Source organism: Lolium rigidum, chromosome 2 (genome assembly GCF_022539505.1).
Source record: "Lolium rigidum isolate FL_2022 chromosome 2, APGP_CSIRO_Lrig_0.1, whole genome shotgun sequence".
Lineage (NCBI taxonomy): Eukaryota > Viridiplantae > Streptophyta > Magnoliopsida > Poales > Poaceae > Lolium > Lolium rigidum.
In genome coordinates, this window is record NC_061509.1 from 17,222,046 (window position 1) to 17,241,989 (window position 19,944).

The 19,944-nt window shown below is 50.5% G+C and overlaps 1 protein-coding gene across 3 annotated transcripts; it reads left to right on the forward strand.

Annotated features, from left to right (window-relative positions):
- The first annotated feature begins 821 nt into the window (after positions 1-821).
- Positions 822-17,959, forward strand: LOC124691351 (mitogen-activated protein kinase 13-like). Of its 3 annotated transcripts, none has more exons than XM_047224635.1 (11): positions 822-861; positions 8,124-8,532; positions 8,653-8,780; positions 8,890-8,949; positions 15,255-15,404; positions 16,485-16,640; positions 16,733-16,870; positions 16,959-17,032; positions 17,240-17,341; positions 17,450-17,690; positions 17,836-17,959. In XM_047224635.1, the coding sequence occupies exons 2-11, from the start codon at positions 8,136-8,138 to the stop codon at positions 17,911-17,913; spliced, it is 1,524 nt and encodes a 507-aa protein (XP_047080591.1). In that variant the 5' UTR covers positions 822-861; positions 8,124-8,135; the 3' UTR covers positions 17,914-17,959. The 3 variants fall into 3 exon arrangements, with proteins under 3 accessions (XP_047080591.1, XP_047080593.1, XP_047080594.1); XM_047224637.1 differs by lacking the exon at positions 822-861 and adding an exon at positions 1,763-2,188; XM_047224638.1 differs by lacking the exon at positions 822-861 and having other exon boundaries at positions 7,553-8,532.
- The last annotated feature ends 1,985 nt before the right edge of the window (positions 17,960-19,944 follow it).

Sequence of the window (19,944 nt, forward strand, 5' to 3'; positions counted from 1 at the left end):
TGTTCTTCTGGTGGTGTGCGGCTATCGCATCGTGCAGCTTCTTCCGGCCTGCCTTGGTGGCGAGGGGAGGAGGTGGCTCGACGTGTCGACGCCTAAACCTGCCAGATGGTGGAGCTTTCTACTGGTGGTTTGGGTCTACTGCTCGGGGATTTTCGTTTGGAGGTACATCTTGCTCTTCCCCATCTTCTGCCTACCAGATGGTCTGGAAAAGATTCTTAGCTCTCACCCCTCGAGTGGGCACTCCTTCGGTGTTCAAAGCCCAGTGTGGTGTCGATGGCGACGTGATACGGTGGTGTTGGAAGATGTGCTGCTTCTGGATCCGGTCCCTATACTTGGTTGGTGACGATGAGAAGGATGAGCTTGATTGCGTTTTGAAAGTATGGTGTGAGGTACTTCTTGTAAAAGTCTAGGATCATATTTTCCTTTATTTTTGAAGTTGTTTGTAATCGGGTTCCCCAATAAATTCCATCAGTTGTACTCCGTATCATTTTTTTTTTCTCCGCGGCAGCGACCTCCGAGCTGTCTCCGACGGGCGCAGGAAGAAATACACACAAGGGGAGCGGCGGCGCGGAGAAGAAGGGAGCGCGGGCAACAGCAGCAGCGTGCGGCGCAATGCCGCTCCGCGTCTCCGCAGGGGCACCATGGCCGGGGGAACTGGCTCGGCAGCGGCGGCGGCTCTCGCCCCCCACCCAGCGAGTCCGCGTGCTCGTCTTCGCCCTCGCCGCTGCCGGGCCCCGTCTCCTCACTACCGCTGGCCTCGCCGCTGTCGGGGCTCTCCTCCTCACTGAACGCTGGCCATGGCGCCGCCATCCGCGTGCCCAGCCGCGAGCCGCTTGACGCGTCCCCATCTCATGAACGCTGGTGAGTGCTTCGAAACCATCTCGCGTATCTCGTCCAGAAAATGTCTGGATCTGGCCTCCCAGTTGAGCTCACGTCCCTGTCGCGCTCGTTAATTCGTAAGCACGAGAACCCGATGCCGCCGACTGACTGAATACAGCAGCGTGTTGGCTTGTCCTGTGCTCGCTCGGGGAGTTCACCCGGTCCAATGCTCCCCGGATTTTCACCGGAAAGTGCAGTAGAAGTTATCGGCGAATTGCTTGATTTTCTCCCACTCGTTTTGACTAGGATCTATCGGTGTTGTCCTGTGCCGTGTTACTTTGGTTATTTCTACAATTCTACTACTCCTAAAATACCGATTAATTGCTTGGCTTGCTCCACTCGTTTTGCTTGGATTGCTTGGTTTGCTCCCACTCGTTTTGACTTTCTGAATGTTGGAGTACCAGCTAAGACCTCCATGCCCATGGCATACCAATAACACGAGCAATCGAGTCCTTTCTTCTGTAGAGTTGGTGCAAATTGGTAGGGGATGCAGTATCGGACGTGCATAATTTGAGGGGTTCGAGAATCTGCAACTTGTGCTGCTGCTTTGTTCTACTCTGGCTACGTGGTGGTGCTATTCCTTAGGTGGCTTCTGGTGTTGGTATTGTATGGTGAGCGATACAGCGTAGGTTCCCGTTCTGCCCATGTGCTTGAATCTATTCTTGCCATAGTCATGTGTGCCATCAGGATTATTCTACACAAGTGATACTTGTTATATCTGCCCATATCTGACTTTGCAACCCCAAACATATTTGTGTTGTTTGCAGTTGCTTGCCTCCTGAAGGCGCACTTCTTCCATTTTTCTCGTTTACATTATATTTTTTCATGTCAAACACTTACCTGACGCGCACAATTTCCTTCCCTGCTAGTAGTTATTTTTATCATTTCTTGGATAGTCTTGTGAAAGCTCTCGTCCCGTTGTCCCTTTTTTAGGTTGTTGGCAGAGACTGATTCGATTCCATCGATAAGATGTGTCGATATGCACCAGATTCTATTAAAATTAAGTCTGACCTTCATAAAGGGATTGCATTTTTATTAGCCTCGAAAGGGATGCTAGTTTACTGGTTGTGATATTTATAGGAAATTAGTAAAGCTATTGCCATCCTTTAGGTGTTTGCTGGTGTCGGTATACTGTAAGGCTTGGTTCCCTGCTCTTCTCTGCTGTACATGTGCATGAATCTATTCTTGTTGTATTCATGTGTGCTATGAGGACTATTCTACTGGTAGAATTGACAATTACTATAGCTCTTTGTATCTGACTATGCAACTTCAACGGGATTAGTTGTTGGCAGCTTCTTGCTTCGGGAAGGTGCAGTTCTTGTTTCTTCTGTAGAGCTCGTGGTCTTCTTCCCCCTGCTATTTTTTTTTTGTGAGCATGAGGTCAAACCTATTTGAGGTCACATAGTTCCCCTCCATACTAGTTTGATTTACCATTTTTTATTCACCATCCCTGCAAAAACTCTGGTGTCCTTGTCACTTTGATGTTGTCGTCCGGGCCTATTTCCACTGATAAGAACTCTTGGGTCACTTTGATGTTGACAAGGATAATGATGCTGCATGGCAGAATAAAAAGTGGCTAAGTGCCATTTGTAAAGAATACAATTGAGATCGCTATTGTGGGCTCAATTGCAGAGTGTGCTTCCGTAGGGAAGTATCTTGAAAGAATAAAGAGCCGAGTCATCTGGTTCTTCAAAGATATGTGCGACCCGATTCTGCTGTAGCAACTGGTGACAGAAAAGTACACATGGACAGGAAGGACATGGCAAGTGTGCCATATGGTGTAATAATGCTTATGTGAGTGTTGTCTGTGTGTAATTTGAGTGAAAGAAAGTGTTGTCCGCGTTGGACAAACAACAAAAGAAAAGAAAAGAACTGATGAATCATCGAAATTATGGCACTGTTGCCTAGGCCATATTTCGAGGGGGAGAATGGAAAGACTTGTTAAAAATGACATTCTTCCTCCATTAGAATTCTCAGACGTAGAACAGCGCATCGATTGCATTAAAGACAAATTTGTAAAGCAAATTAAAAAGAGTGCAAATCGATGCACTGCGACACTAGAAATAATTCACACCGAGATATGTGGATCATTTCATGTGAAAAGTGTGGATGGCTATGATTCGTTCATAACATTCACGGATGATTACCCCCGATATGGTTATATTTATCCAATAAAAGAAAGAACAGAAGCGTTGGATAAATTCAAAATATTCAAAGCTGAAGTTGAAAATCAGCATGATAAAAGAATAAAGATAGTCGAGTCCGATCGTGGAGGGAGTACTACGGTCGACATACTCCATATGGCCAAGTCCCTGGACCTTTTGCAAGGTTTCTACGGGAGACTGGAATAGTCGCCACGATACTCGATGCCGGGCGAACCTCGGCAGAATGGGGTAGTCGAAAGGCGCAACCGTACCCTTATGGATATGGTGCGCAGTATGATGAGCTATTCCACCCTACCATTGGGATTGTGGATTGAGGCGTTAAAAACCGCTATTCACATTCTAAACAGAGTACCAAGCAAATCGGTGCCCAAAACGCCGTATGAGCTATGGACGAGGAGAGTGCCTTCTCTAAACCACCCGAAAGTGTGGGGGAGCCCTGCTTGAGGCCAAAGTATTCAATCCAAATATCGCAAAGTTAGATACCAAAACGAGTCGGATGCCATTTTATTGGCTATCCTGAAAAGTCAAAAGGTTATCGTTTCTACTATCCAGAGAAATACACAAAGTTTGTGGAAACGAGACATGTTGTCTTCTTAGAAGACGAAATGATGAGGGGGAGCATGGTAGCTCGGAAAATTGATCTTGAGGAGAAGAGGGTGCATGCACCTAATCCGATGACTCAAGAGCTAATTTTTGCGCTACCATGTGCACGTGTACCGACGATCCCTGCGATTGTGGTGCAAGCGCCTGTTGTAACTCCACCCATGACAACGATGAGTGAAAATTCGGAACCTGTCCGTCAGGAGCCGAATGAACCATTTGTTGAGCATGAAAGGGAGCAACAACAGCCACCTCTAGAGGCAAAAGGATTTACACAAAGAGAAGGGATAGATTACAATGAGACATTTTCTCCGGTCTCATGTAAGGATTCCTTCAGAATCATCATGGCACTAGTTGCATATTTTGATTTAAAGTTGCATCAAATGGATGTAAAGACGACATTTCTAAATGGGGATTTAGAAGAAAATATCTACATGAAACAACCCAAGGGTTTTATCATGGAAGGCGAGGAAGAAATGGGATGCCGCCTAAAGAAATCCATTTATGGATTAAAGCAAGCCTCCATACAGTGGTATCTAAAGTTTAATGAAACAATTAAGAGATTTGGATTTAAAGAAAATATTGAGGACAATTGCGTTTATGCAAAGTTTAAAAGTGGGAAATATATTTTCCTAATCTTGTATGTGGATGATATCCTGCTTGCAAGCAGTGATGTTAGTCTACTGCAAGAGACAAAGAAGTTCTTGCCCTCAAATTTTGATATGAAAGATCTTGGTGAAGCGTCATATGTTTTGGGCATAGAAATTCACCGAGATAGGAACAATGGAGTATTAGGACTATCGCAAAAGGCTTATTTAGAAAAGATTCTAAGTAAGTATAATATGCATAAGTGCAAGTGCCACACCTGCCCCTATAGTCAAGGGCGACAGTTTTGGGAAACATCAAAGTCCCCAAAATCAATACGAGCTCGATCAAATGAAAGCGGTTCCATATGCTTCGGCTATTGGAAGCCTACAAGTATGCACAAGTGTGCACTCGCCCCGACTTAGCATTTATCACCGGAGTACTCGGTAGATATCAAGAAAATCCAGGTTTTGAACACTCGGAAAATGGTAAAGAAGGCATTGCGTTATGTGAAAGGCACAAAGAGTTACATGCTAACATACGAAGACCTGATTCCCTAGAAATAAGAGGGTATTCAGATGCAGATTTTGCGGGGGATAAAGATGATAGAAAATCCACATCTGGATATGTATTCACCCTCGCAGGGGGAGCTATTTCGTGGAGAAGCTCCAAACAGACGATAGTTGCTTCATCCACGATGTATGCAGAATTTATAGCATGTTATGAAGCCACGGGGCAGACATTATGGTTAAAGAAATTTATACCCGACTTGAAAGTGGTAGATTGTATTGACAAACCACTAAAGATGTACTGCGACAATGAGCCTGCAGTATTTTATGCTCACAACAACAAGTCGAGTACAGGTACGAAACCGATTGAGGTTAAGTATTATGTTGTGAAACACAAGGTCCAGGATCAAACAATAAGTCTCGAGCATATAAGGACAAAAGATATGCTTGCGGATCCGCTAACGAAAGGCTTACCACCCAGCGTGTTCAAGGAGCACGTAGCCGGCATGGGTTTAAGGGAAAGTCTTACCTATCCTGGATCATAAGAGGCCCAAAAGTAAAAGAATTTGTTTCAAAACAGAGAAGTGTATTGTGGCTGTCTGATTCTATCGGCAATAGAGCTGTGACGATGAAACATGCCCTATGGACTGATCCAAAATGAAACGAATAAAGTGAAAGTATAAAGTTAAAAGAAAAGTTGAGATCAAGGGGGAGAATGTTAGGATGATCTCCTCGTGCCCGAGCCCAACGGCTCGAACTCGGACCCTTGACCTCGTCCGCGCCCTGATCGGGGGCGCCCAACCACATCTGGTTGGTGGGCCCCTGTCGCCTGTGCTATAAATACAGTGGTGGGGGCGGTGGCACAGAGGACGAGGTTGACCGGAGTGCCACTCGCCCCACCGATAGACCCACCGATTAGGGTTCGCACAGTGCCGACGGGAAGCTCCGCCACCACACCACTCCCTCACGGATCCGCCGCCGTCACCACGTCAACGTCGACGGGTTCGTCCTCCTCCAGGGAGAAGGTAAATGCTCACAGTGCAAGCACATTCTTTACAGAGATAGTGAGTTCCCGGCATCAGATCTAGCCTAGTCGATCCTAGCATATCAACAAAATCCTCCTAAAATTTATTAAGTTTGACATTCAGAAAGGGGCAATATTTTTGTCTGGAAGAGGGCGTTTGTTTCCTGGCCATGATATTTGCAGGGAAAAGAGCATAGGTGTGCAGCTATTAGGCTTTATTTTACTTGCTTCCTTGTTGATTTCTCTGGCGATTCCATGAGCATTCAGTAGTCCCTCTTTTAAACAAGGTACTATCCTTGAGCATCTTCCTGCAAAATCTTTTGTTATTGTGTGGCTTTTCTGTTGTAACCTATCGATTTTAATTGTTTGATGACAATATTTTGCTATGTCAGTCCCTGATTGATCAGTTCAAAACTCTAAATGTGTCTTTTCTTTTTCTTGTGGTCCTTCAACTAGTTTTATAACCAATATTCTCGATTCTTCTTGACTCTTTCTAATTTTGACAGGTTTCAACAATTAGATTTCCATTTCCTTAATTATATATTCGTGATTTGAGTACCTCTGAATTGTTTTTTCAAATGTGTTTGGATGCTCAAAATCTTCTTTTGAGCTGTGGAGCTTTATATGATATGCACTGGGGACTAAAATCTTTTGAGCTGATTTTTTTTTGATTGCTAAACCCTCTCTCTTCCTAAAACTGATTTGGCATTCTAAAATATAGCAATGCTCTTAGAGATGCTCTTACTAGATAATAAAATGCCTCACTTGCTATGATCACTTGTTAACTTTAAAAAATAAACAATTCAGTGGATGTTTTACGCAATTTTCAGTCTCATTTGAAAATTAAAAAATACAGGTAATACTTAGATTAGAGTTCTCTATACTCTTTTTTTTTTTCTCGAACACACGCCAAAGCATATATCTTTCTATATTAGAAGAAAACTGCAAAGATAGCGGGTAGAGTACAGCCACGTAGAAAAGGTACAAAAAAGGAGAAAAGAAAGAAAGGAAAAAGAGGAAGAGGGTAAAAGAAACTATACAAGGCTAACATTTGTTAACCTGTCCAGGTTCAGTCTACTCAACATTGTGTAAAAAAAAAGTCTACTCAACATCAGGAGGACGAGCGTGGAGAGATAACCGACGAAGTGCCTTGGTGTCAGCGAGCATCCATAGCGTGGCGTCATCAAGAATATATAGGAGGGTTAAAGTTGTCAAAAATTGTGGGACACGTTAATTTGCAACGTCGAGAATGGCTCTAGTGCATACTTCATACAACGTCCACATGGACAGCATGAACTGTGCACTAGAGCCACTCTCGACGTTGCAAATTAACGTGTCCCATAATTTTTGACAAACCCTCCTTTATATCTCCCTTTCCCTTTCCCCTACCTCTATCCCCACCCTCCCAGTCCCTAGCGCAGCTCGGTTCTTCTTCTTTACTCCTCCCATCCTCCATCCTCACCATCTTGCCCCCCCTCTTAGACCTAGTCACCGCAAATAATACCCGCTTGCTCTTCTTAATTTGCTTCTTGTCGGAGCAGACACCACCTTTTGGCCTTGGTGCACAAACATCGGATTATTAGCTTATCCCATCCTCGTTAGTTGGTAACTTGGTGTGAGCTCATCCATTTTCAAGGAAATATGTGCTGTAGAGTAATCATCTTATGTAGTTCTGCAGATCCGCACTAAATATTTACCTTTCGCAGTGCTGTTCTTTTTTTGTAGATCTCATACTTTTCTATCTATCTTCTGCTAGACTTGTCCATTATCAGAACATAATAACATTTTTTTTCGCTTATTGTGGTTTAGTTCTTGCCTTCTTGGCAAATGCTTAACTCCTCTGGGAGTTCTTCTGGAATTTTCTCCAGTATTAGGCAGGGGCTATTCCATTATATATTTGGTTCGTCATGATACTAGTAGACTTAATTGTTTCCATACATGTTTTCTGATTGATTTATTATCTACTATATCATCATTTGGTAATCCCTCTTAGGTACATCTGTCCCCCAACTCTTGTACTGCTGTTAGAATGTGACTTGTTTTAACAATTTTGCGATACATGGATGTATCTATAGTGTTCTTCGGTTTTCAAATTATGGCCTGGCTTGTTTTATTTGGATTCATTGGATTATCCTTCTTTTATGTATACTTGACTACCCTTGACATTTGTCCTGACATATGCTCTATATACTGATAGTGCCTTGGAGATTTATAGAATTCAAGGTTCTACCCGCATTTAATATACCGCAGTAGTAGCACCTGCTGTTGTTTACAGTTAAAACAAAACAATATTCTAGCTGCATAGCTGTTCGTCAGTCTAGTATATTCCGTTCATGCATTTTGAATTTTGTGATCTTTTAGATAACATTGGGCATGGAGTTCTTCACGGAATATGGGGAGGCAAGCCAGTATCAGATACAACAGGTCATTGGCAAGGGAAGCTATGGAGTAGTTGCTGCAGCAGTAGATACCCACACTGGGGAGCGAGTTGCAATCAAGAAGATAAATGGCGTGTTTGGGCATGTCTCGGATGCCACCCGCATACTGCGGGAAATCAAGCTTCTTCGGCTGCTCCGCCACCCAAACATAGTTGAGATCAAGCACATCATGCTCCCCCCTACCCGAAGGGAGTTCAGAGATATTTATGTTGTTTTTGAGCTCATGGAGTCGGACCTAGATCAAGTGATCAAAGCAAATGGGGACCTCACTCCGCAACATCACCAGTTTTTCTTGTACCAACTTCTTCGTGCTCTCAAGTACATGCATGCAGGTTAGTTTGGAAACCATCAGCATGTAATTTATCTTATCGTCAACAATCAGGTCAACTGCTTGTGAAAGCTCATAAAACTTCTGTCTGACTTTCTTAATTTCTATGTATGGTTTATCACAGCTAACATATTTCATCGTGACTTAAAACCAAAAAATATACTGGCCAATTCAGACTGCAAGCTAAAGATTTGTGACTTTGGGCTTGCACGCGCATCATGTAATGATGCCCCCTCGGCTATATTTTGGACTGTAAGATGTTTATTGCTGTATTAAAGAATTATCTTTTTTTTTGCGGGAGATTAAAGATATCTTTGATTTCCCCTCAAGTTACTTACCTAGCATGCTTTGCAATTTCAAGGACTATGTGGCTACAAGGTGGTACCGTGCTCCTGAACTATGTGGTTCATTTTTCTCCAAAGTAAGTTTGGTCTTCAAATTCTGAGCTTAGTGTAGTATATAGTAAAGAAAGGAAGGCTTCTGCAGTACTAAATCCATAAGTAGTGTCGCTTGTTACTATTGACTTATTGCTAATGTGTGAACCTGGTAGGGGCTAGGGTTCTACCGGGTCTAGGGCGGAGATTGTAAGGGTGGAAGTGAGGGCGGAGAGGTTGGAGAGCTCGGCGCCGGCGGCTGGGCGCCGTCGCGGAGGAAGGAGGCGGCGGCTAGGGTTGGTGCGGCGGGCGCGAGGGTCTCCCGTCTCCCTTCGGAGACGAGACGGTAATGATACCGAATATTGTCTGATTAATCTCGAAGGGATACAAGTGTTTATATAGGAGGACGGCCTCCTCTAAACCCTAATTTACTTGGGCTAAGCCCCTAATTTACTTGAGCTAAGCCCATAACTAGCCACTAGTGGGCTTCCTACGTGAATAGGCCAACCCGACCATAACATCTCTCCCCGCCTTCTCAAACAGCTCGTCCTCGAGCTGAACTTCTGGAAACTGCTGGCGGAGATCTTCAAGCTTCTCCCAAGTTGCCTCGTCCTCGGGCAGGCTCGTCCAATGCACCAAGACGTGCCAAACACCACGGCGCTGGCCGGGCCTTCAACACGCAAGCCACACTCGCCGGGCGAGCTCGAGACGCCCATCCGAAGTAGGGAGGAAGAGCTGGTGGTGCGGCAGAGAGTCGCCCGGTAGGCCTTCGAGAGACCGACGTTGAAGACGTCGTGGAGCGCGAGCCCGCAGCAACTCAAGGCGGTAGGCGAGCTTGCCAATGCGCTCGAGCACACGGAAAGGACCGGCGTAACGAGGGCCCAACTTGCGCCGGGAGCGCGGGGTCCAAGGACCGGGTCGTCCGGCGAAGAAGGCGGAGCCGACTCCGGCCGCCCACCGCAAACTCCGCCTCGCGATGATGTGCATCATAGTACCTCCGGGCCACCGCCGAGCCCGAAGAAGTCGCCGGCGCGCCTCGGCCCGAGATCTCGTCGCGGGTACGCAACAGGTCATCCGCCGTCTCAGTACGGGCCGTACCAGACGCATATGGAAGCATCGCCGGTGGTGGCCTCCCGTAGACCACCCCAAAGGGAGTAGTGTGCAGCGCGGAGTGGTAGGACGTGTTGTAGCAGTACTCGGCCCACGCCAGCCAGTCCACCCAAGCTCGTGGACGATCCCCGTGATGCGGCGCAGGTACATGGCGATGATCTTGTTGACGACCTCGTACTGGCCGTCCGTCTGAGGATGAAACGCCGTGCTCATGCGGAGCTTCACGCCCGCCAACCCAAAGAGGTCCCTCCAGACGTGACCCGTGAACACATGATCACGATCCCTGACGATGGAGGGCGGAAACCCGTGGAGGCGAACGATGCCGTCGAAGAAGGCGCGTGCCACAGACGCCGCCGTATAAGGATGACCGAGGGCGATGAAGTGCGCGTACTTGGAGAAACGGTCGACCACCGTGAGGATGACGGACTTGCCGCCAACCTTCGGCAGCCCCTCGATGAAGTCCATGGAGATGTCCGCCCACACCTGGGACGGCACGTCCGGCCGGTTGCGACGAGCCCGCCGGACGGAGCGTCTCCGTCTTGTTCCGCCGGCATGTGACACACGCCCGCACCCGGCCTCGCACCGAGACGCCATCACCTCGGAATGTAAAAATCAGCACGGAGACGGTGGAGGGTCTTCCGGACGCCCTCGTGACTCGCGAATGTGCCAAGGACAAGGCTCGGTGGCGCAGGTCTCCATGATCCGGCACGAAGATGCGGCGCCCATGGAGTAGTAGTCCCTCGTCCGAGGCGCCATGGCGCGGCCAACTCGCCGTCGGCCGAGCGGCCGGCGCAGGCCGTCGCGCATCCGCGACCTCGGCGGTAGCGCGGCGAACCTCGGTCGATGAAGGCGAAAGATGGCCCGGAGTGGATGCGAGAGGGCCGCACCGATCGTGGGCGCGTCCACGGCGTCGTCGATGTCGCGGCGGGACGGGCGTCCGGCGACCGTGTTGAGTCGGCCGGGCGGTACTCGACGGTGAAGTCGGCCGAAGAGCTTGCCGATCCACCGATGCTGCGGCACCGTGGAGAGGCGCCGATCCAAGCAAGAACTTCGAGCTGTAGTGGTCCGTGCGCACACGGAATGTCCGGCCCCAAAGATACGCCGCCGCTGGCGCACCGCCCGGACCAGCCCGATCAGCCCGCGCTCATATGCGGCGAGCTTGTGGTGGCGCGCGACGAAGGGGCATCTCGAAGAAAGCGAGTGGCCCTCGCCCGGTGAAGGACGGCGCCGAAGCCGATGCCGGAGGCGTCGCAGATCCACCACAAACGGCTCGTCGAAGTCCGGCATCCGAAGAACGGGACCCGCCGTGAGGGCCCGCCGCAGGCGGCGAAGGCCGTGGCCGCCTCCTCATCCCGGAGAAAGCGTCGCGGCGAGCGGTGCGCGTGAGAGGCGCGGCGATGAGGCCGAAGTCCTGGATGTACCGCCGGTAGTATCCCGCGAGGCCCAAAAATCCGCGAAGAGCTCGCGGCGACTGGGGCGTCGGCCAGGCGGCGACGGCGGCGACCTTGTCCGCGTCCATCACGACACCGTCGGCGGAGATGACGTGGCCCAAGTATGCGACGGAGGTCGTGCCAACCGAGCACTTCGAGCGCTTGAGATGAAGACGATGCGCTCGAAGCTCGTTGAAGATGATGGCCACGTGTCAGCAGTGCTCCGCCCAGTGACGCGCTGTAGATCAAAATATCATCAAAGAAAACAAGCACAAAGCGGCGTAAGTAGGGGCTGAGCACGTCGTTCATCAAGGCCCGGAAGGTTGCGGCGCGCTGGAGAGGCCGAACGGCATCACCAAAAACTCGTAGTGGCCATGGTGAGTGCGGAACGCCGTCTTGGCGATGTCGTCCGGATGCATGCGCACCGATGATAGCCCGAGCGCAAGTCGAGCTTGGCGAAGAAGCGCGCGCCATGCAGACCCGTCCGAGGAGCTCATCCACGACGGGGATGGGGAACTTGTCCTTGGACGTGACGGTGTTGAGGGCGCGGAAGTCGACGTGCAAGCGCCACGAGCCGTCGGCCTTGCGCACAAGGAGCACGGGAGCGCCGAATGGCGACGTCGAAATCCGAATGATGCCCCGTGCTAGCATGATCGCCACCCGACGCTCGAGCTCGTCCTTCCGCACTGGGTACCGGTACGGCCGCACAGCGACGGGCGCCATGTTCGGCAGCAGGTGTATGCGGTGGTCGCAGGGCCGCGAGGGAGGGAGGCCCTGCGGCTCCTCGAAGAGGTCGCCGTGCTGCTGAAGTAAGTCGGCCAGGAGCGGGTGCGCCTCGTCAACCGCGGCGGCCATCAGGTGTAGCTGCAGGGATGCGCTAGTGCTGCCCAAGCCCGTCCAGTGAACACGGCGGCCGCCCTCACGCCAGAAGATGAGGGTCAGCACGTCGAGGTCCCACAGGATGGGGCCTAAGGTGCTCAGGAAGTCGAGGCCGAGGATGAAGTCGTAGCAGCCCAAGTCGATGCCGACGCTAGCCGATGGAGAACGGCTCGTCGCCTACGAGCACGTGAACCCGTCGCGCCACGCCCGGCACGTAAGGCGGTCCCCGTTGGCGACGGTGACGCTGTACTTCTCCGATCCCGCCGGGCCGGAGAGCGAGGCGGCGCATGGCGGTGTTGGACGGAAGTTGTGCGTCGAGCCCGTGTCCACCAGCCAGCGAGAAGACGCTCCCCATTGATAGTCACCGGAAGCAGCATCGTCTTGGCCGTCTTGATGCCCGCCATAGCATGAAGAGAGACGACGAAAGCGGACGCGTCGACCGGCGCGTAGGTCGTGACACCGGCCTCCGTGATGGTGGCGGCCGCGAGCTCGGCGGTGAGGGCCTCCACGTCGGCTGCCGTCGACGGTCTCCGTGTAGAAGAGGCGGGCGCACGTGTGGCCCGGCGCGTACTTCTCGTCGCAGCTGAAGCACAGCCCCCGGCGGCGCCGGCTCGAGCTGCTCCGCGGCCGTTAGCCGCTTGAAGGGGCGAGTCGGCGCAGGAGGGCCCGCGGGCGCAGCGGCCGGCGCGGGCGCGGCGGGCGCGGTGCGCGTCGGGCGGGCCGGAGCGCGGGACGAGCGCTGCCACGTTGCGCGTAGACTCGTTGCATGGCGATGGCGCGCTGCTCGTAGGCCCGTGCGTAGTACATGGCCGTCTCGCGGTCCGCAGGCTCGCGCATCTCGACGTCGACGCGGATGTAGTCGGGGAGGCCGCCGACGAAGAGATCGGCGCCCTGCCGCGCCGAGACGCCCGGGGCATGGCACGCGAGCGCCTGAAAGCGATCGGCGAAGTCCTAGACCGTGGTGGTGAAGGCGAGGCATCCCAGCTCGGCGAGGCGGCTTCCGCGTAGGGTCGGCCCAAACCGCTGGAGGCACAAGTCGCGGAAGCGCTCCCAGGACGGCATCCGGCCCTCGTCCTGCTCGAGGGCGTAGTACCAAGTCTGCGCGGCGCCTCGTAGGTGATAGGAGGCGATCCACGTGCGGTCGGCGCTGAGCCTCCGCTGCCCCCGAAAATCGCGCTCACACCGGTTGAGCCGGCTCGGGGGATCGGTGGCGCCGTCGTAGGTGGCGAACTCCGGCCTGGTGAAGCGGGGCGGCTGCTGTGCCGGAGGCGGGACCTTGGGGCGCGCTCCGGCGGCCCGGGTTGAAGGACGTGCTCGCGGCGAAGGGGCCGCAAGCCCGCCCGGACCGCCAAAGGGTGGGCGGGCTGCCGGAACCGTCGTCCGCGCCGCGGTCTGAGTGTAGACGGGCGACGCGTCGATCCAAGTGGGAATTGGCGAGGGCGATGGCGGCCACCACGCGGGGCAACCGTTGCTGGCGGCGGAGGCGGGCGGTGGGGGCGGCGGCGGAACGGCGGGCGGTGGGGGCGGCGGCGGAACGGCGGCCGGTGGAGGCGGCGGGTGCTGGCCGGCCTTGATCTCCGCGAGCTCGAAACGGATGGCGCGGAGACTCGGCGAGGTCCGCCAAAGTAGCGGGCAGGAGGTCGAGTCCCGTGGGGGCGGCGGCGGCCTGGTCTCCGTTGGCGGCGGCGGCGGCTCCCTGCAGCGCGTGGGCGCCTGTCATGGCGGCAGCGGTGGACGTGGCGGCGATGGGGTCGACGGGGGGGCTGTTGGAGCCCATGAGACCTAGGCAATCTGATACCAAAGTGGTAGGGGCTAGGGTTCTACCGGGTCTAGGGCGGAGATTGTAAGGGTGGAAGTGAGGGCGGAGAGGTTGGAGAGCTCGGCGCCGGCGGCTGGGCGCCGTCGCGGAGGAAGGAGGCGGCGGCTAGGGTTGGTGCGGCGGGGGCGCAGGGGTCTCCCGTCTCCCTTCAGGAGACGAGACAGTAATGATACTGAATATTGTCTGATTAATCTCGAAGGGATATAGGAGGACGGCCTCCTCTAAACCCTAATTTACTTGGGCTAAGCCCCTAATTTACTTGAGCTAAGCCCATAACTAGCCACTAGTGGGCTTCCTACGTGAATAGGCCAACCCGACCATAACAGAACCATTCTAATCCTCTAGACGATTATACGATGTTATGAACTTTTAATATATGGTTAAAACAAAGGGGGGGGGGGTAGGAATTCCCACATTAATTGGACATTTAGATCGGTTGTATCAAATTACAACAGTGCAGATTAATCAGATAAATACTATAGTTGTTACAGTTGCACAAGGAGAACAACTATATCTTTTGCTAAAAAGCGTTACCGTTATGTAGCACATATAGCTCTACTTTTAAATGTAAACATGTAGGCTCCGCTTCGGCATTTGTTAGCCAAAACAGCTGTAAATTAAGGGGTGGTAACCGTTTCCAAAAAAGAGCACTTGGTTCGCCTGATTTTTCACGCCCCGTTTTTTTAGGTCTCGCGTTTCATGCAGAGTCGCTTCCGTATATCTCACGAACCAAATGTGGCCCGGATGTTAATCCGGAGTGCAGAAGAAAACAGGGCCGGAAATATTTCAGGACGGGTAATTAACACGATGTTCCAAGCAGGCCCGTAGTGTGTAGTCACTCAGGAAATGGTGGTATTTGTTTTTGCGAGTGAGGGTATTTTTCTTGAAAAGGATCATTTATGTAAATTATCCAAATGCAGCAGATTGTGCTGAATGACCAGTACATTGCTACCCATTTCCCTTTGTAAACATGCTAAGCTACAGTTCTGCTCATATTTTTTTCTGAATTAATTTCTTGCAATGGACGCTGTTCTCACATTTTTATTTGCCAAGTATCTGAGTTTTTTTTCCCATTTCTGACGTCACCATGAACACTGTTAATTTTCTGTGACAGTACACCCCTGCAATTGATATTTGGAGCATAGGGTGCATATTTGCTGAAGTTCTCACTCGAACACCATTATTTCCTGGGAGGAATGTCGTGCACCAATTAGATCTAATAACAGATCTTCTTGGAACTCCATCATCTGAAACCTTATCCCGGGTATGTCTACATATTACCCATTCACCAGTTGGCAAAGATAGCACAAGTCACTCTTCCAGTTTTTGTTACCGTACTGTTGCTTCTTCTGGTGATTTCTTAAAAAATTAAGTGGCGCATATAAACTTGGCCATAGATACAAGTTTGGCTCTCTGTACATGCAGTACAACGGGTGACAGAATTACTTTCCCCAGACCTTCTAAGTAAATTGTTTCATATTTTGTAAGAGCATCCCCACTCGTTGGCGCTCCCCACGCCCAAATCCGGCGAATTTTTCGTCCGGATTGGAGGAAGATTTGGCGTGGGGAGCGCCGAAGTTCCAGCCGTCCCCCCGGCAGGAAACCCCCAACCTCGACCATTTGACATATTTCAAACGAATTTAACATTAAATTTAACAAGTTCGGCGACCAGTCCGGCGTACATGCTTGCCAAGCAACCGAAGATCATCATGTGCTCCTCGTCTTGGGCGGCTGCTGCCATCTCTTCTTGCATAAGCTCGACGAACATCTGCTCCTCCTCTTCGTCCGAGTCCATGGCCGGCGAGGCAAATGGACGAACACCTGACGGGCGTGGTCGAGGCAACCCGAGCCGCGAGCGGCGAGGAGCAAGCAGGCCGGCGGAAGAGCAAGCAGACCGGCGGAATATAGGCAGGTGGGGAAGGAGGGGCGGCGGAATCTAGGCAACAAGCCGGCGGGGTGGTGCCGGCGGCGAGAGAGATACGAGGGGTGGGGGAGATTTTGAGCGACGTGGCGGTGGGGTTCGTGCGTCGAGTCACCGACAGATCGGGCCCTTCCCCGCTTTTCACTCGTCCGGAGTCCCCGAGCGCTCCCCGGGGGGCCGGGGGTGGCGTGGGCTCGCCGGATGGATGAAGGGCCAAATCCGGACGAAAACGAGGAACCGGGGGCGCGACTGGGCCGATTTACGCCGTCCGGATGTAAAAAACGCTCGCCGGGGGCCTGTTCGGGGGGACGAGTGGAGATGCTCTAACCCGTTTGAGATTTGTGCTATTTTTACCACATGTCTTGCCATTGCACAGTAGTGCTCAGGCAATGAACTTCTTAACATGTGCTGTAACATTTCCAGATTCGCAATGAGAAGGCAAAGTCATATTTAATCGGTATGCAGAGGAAATATCCTAAACCCTTTTCTCTTAAGTTTCATAATGCTGATCCTCAGGCTCTGCGTCTTCTAGAGCGTTTACTCGCATTTGACCCTAAAGATCGACCTACTGCTGAAGAGGTATATTTTTGAGAAAACAAGGTTCTTGCTTATGTCAGCTGATCCAAAATTGACGAATACATAAGCCTAATATTTTTGTATATGTATTCTAGGCTTTAGCTGATCCATATTTTGGAGGACTTGCTAAGTTGAAACATGAGCCTTGGTCACAGCCTATTTCAAAGCTTGAGTTTGAATTTGAGAGAAGGAAGCTAACGAAGGATGATGTAAGAGATCTGATTTATCGAGAGGTAGCAAACTACCACTTCAGTTTATGTTGTAGTCTTACTATATTCATCAAACTTAAAATCAGATTTTCCTTTCCTTGAAAGCAACCAGATTTTGGAGTACCATCCACAGATGCTTCATGAGTATATCAAAGGTGGAGAACAAACTAGTTTCCTCTATCCAAGGTTAGGTTGTTTTGCCATCTGCTGCCAGCACACCAGCACTAATGCAGTTGCTTAGCATACGCATCACACCAACTCAACAATGAAATACAGAGTAGTATGATTTGCATACCCATATCAAAATTATTAGGACTTGGGAGGTGCAACCTAGTTTATTACCCCTCACAAGTGATACCCTTTTGCTTATAGTCTAATACTACCACATTGCAGCGGGGTTGATCGTTTCAGACAGCAGTTTGCGCACCTTGAGGAGAACTATAGCAGAGGAGAAGCAAGTACTCCACTGAGGAGACGACATGCATCTTTACCGAGGTATGTACACAAATCGTTTTTAATCACTGGCAGCTTAAAATTACAACTGAAGAAAATCATCTGTTCTTCATATTCTGCTTAGCTTCCGTACTCTTCTTCATGTGACAGGGAAAGAGTCTGTATATCAAAGGGTACCAATAATCAAGTCTATAGCAATGAAAACAGGAGGATGGCATCTTCTGTTATCCGAACTGCCATAAGCCCCCCAATGTCACAAGAAGAGGGGCAGAAACATGCATCTGTTTATCAAAATGGCACAAACATTCAGAATTTCTGTTCAGCGTGCTACTTGAAGAATGCTAGCACCAGTGCTTCCACTTGTGTTGTCAAAGGGAATGAAGGCCTAGAGGTACTGCCTACGCCAATACAATGATAAATTGACAATGCCCAAGTTCCTCCCTGTGTCTTACAGTTATTCTCGTTTCAACTTCTGTTTGTGCAAGCGACTTACTAATGATCAAATCTGTTGCGTTTTACTGTTTTCCGCTCTTCAGAAGAATGGTATCTCTGAGGACTTAGGAGAGAAGGTGGTCTATGAATTGTCAGACAGGCTAGCCATGATGCACTCCTAAGGCAGCAACGACCAGCAGCTCCAAATATCAGTGCAGTATTTCCTATCATGTACTCCCTCTGGTCTCTTTTAATTGACTCGGATTTAGCACAACTTTGTACTAAATCTGAGTCAATTAAATAGGACCGGAGGGAGTACCAAGGATCCCAGGTAGCATAGGAATATCCACCAGGATGGGAAATCAAATAAATCTTCGGCCATCCACCAGCGCTCTCAAGTTTAGATTATGAGAAAACCTGAAATTTCACACCAGTCATTTATATTATCGGAAAACATGTAATGAACCTCAGCGGCAATGCCAATACCGCATTGATCTACCTCAGACATGGTACATCCGGTGTAAACTGTGTGGATGCACATGAGAGCCAAGGCTCAGGAATATCATGCAATGTCATAGCATTCAGTTTGGGAACTGGTCAATTTGCATCATATGCAATGCATATGCATACAGCATGCTGGTGGTGGATCCAGTGGGAGCAGGTGAGTGTTGCATGCAAAGCCCTGGCCAGTGACACGCCAACACGCGGTGCATGCCGAATCCAATTAATCCACAGCATTTCACTAGTGCAACACATCAGCATTAGCTCACGACCAGTATTTTTATGTATGCATTATCTGTATTTTGATCTATCTAGTGCAGGATAGAGTCATCAGCAGCATGACAACATCACGTATGAGAAAGAGTCCCAGTCAGCTAGCTGCTGCCTAAATGGACATAACTGAACAACCACTCCATCAAGTAGGAGTACATGGCACCACACAGGCAAACACATGGAAAAGGGATGCATCTTAATTTACACAGTATTACACAAGAATTTATTAATACTAGGATTCACATACAAGTACGTGACTCTAATTAACTGGACACATGATAGCTTATTTACACATCAAATTAAGCTACTTAGCTCTAGCACTGAACGGAAAAAAGACAGATCCATACATCGAGATCTCATCAATTTACGCATGCTTCACACTGCCCGTCTTCAGTTGCCGCGCGTGCATGCGCCGCGGTCACGGCGTCGCCGGCGCCGGGCTCTGGCGCCCATCCACATCCACATCGGTGGCTTCGGTGGTCTGCGCGTTGTGGCGCTCCGACGGGCCGGACGGTGTGAGACGGCTGCTGCCCAGCGAGAAGCTCGGCATCGTCCGGACGCCCGTCGCCGCCGTGCTCCCTCGGCGGTGACCACGCCGAGCTCGCGCGCTCTTTCCCGCGCGTACGCCAGGCCTGGCGGCGCCGCAGCCACATGATCGTCCACAGATCAGCACGAGCAGGAGGAGAACAACGACGGCGAGCCGCAGCGGGGAGACGCATGGAACGGCGCGAGGAGGAGCCATGGCGGTCGAGGATGAAGAGGAGCTTGCAGCTGGAGTATTTCCTTGTTGTTCTGTTTCTGACTGATAGGAGTTGTCGCATGGGTTTATATAGCAGTGGACTGAGTTACTAGTGGCTTGGAGAGCCCGGACTTCGTGCTCGGAGTAGCTGGTTCGTCGTGTGTGCGTGAAGGCGGGAAAGAGTTTATTGTAGCCTTGTAGGGAGTGTCTAATTGGCATCTGTCTCGACTAAATTGCACAAAACACAAACCCGGCCACCATATAACAAAACAAAAATCTGATCTGCTTCATGTCAGAGACATCTACTTACTTGGCAGAAGAATGACTGTTGGAAATGGTTGTAGAACTAGTTTCTGGGGTGATGCTTGGTGTGACCATTCTCCCCTTAAAAACAAATTCCCTGAAATTTATGATATCTGCAATGAACAAAACATATTTGTAGATGCTACTGCCCAGCTGGGCTGAAGATTATCTTTCAGGAGATGGTGTGGTCTTGTGGATATTTTGAACCAGGGGACTCTATCTGATGCTGTGGACAAACCAAAATGGAAATGGACCAAGAGTGGCCAATTTATAGTGAAAAGTATGTACAAACACCTGTGCAGGAATGGGTTGGACAGATCCTTCAAGCATTTGTAGAAAAGCAAAATCTCTCTAAAAATCAAAGTGTGGCTGTGGTTGATCTGGCACAATGCTATAG

Excerpts from the sequence above, each read along its gene's own strand:
- LOC124691351 (XM_047224635.1), top strand. The coding sequence starts at position 8,136 with ATGGAGTTCTTCACGGAATATGGGGAGGCAAGCCAGTATCAGATACAA. Across the intron at positions 8,533-8,652 it reads TCTCAAGTACATGCATGCAG|CTAACATATTTCATCGTGAC; the intron begins GTTAGTTTGGAA and ends GGTTTATCACAG. Across the intron at positions 8,950-15,254 it reads GTGGTTCATTTTTCTCCAAA|TACACCCCTGCAATTGATAT; the intron begins GTAAGTTTGGTC and ends TTTCTGTGACAG.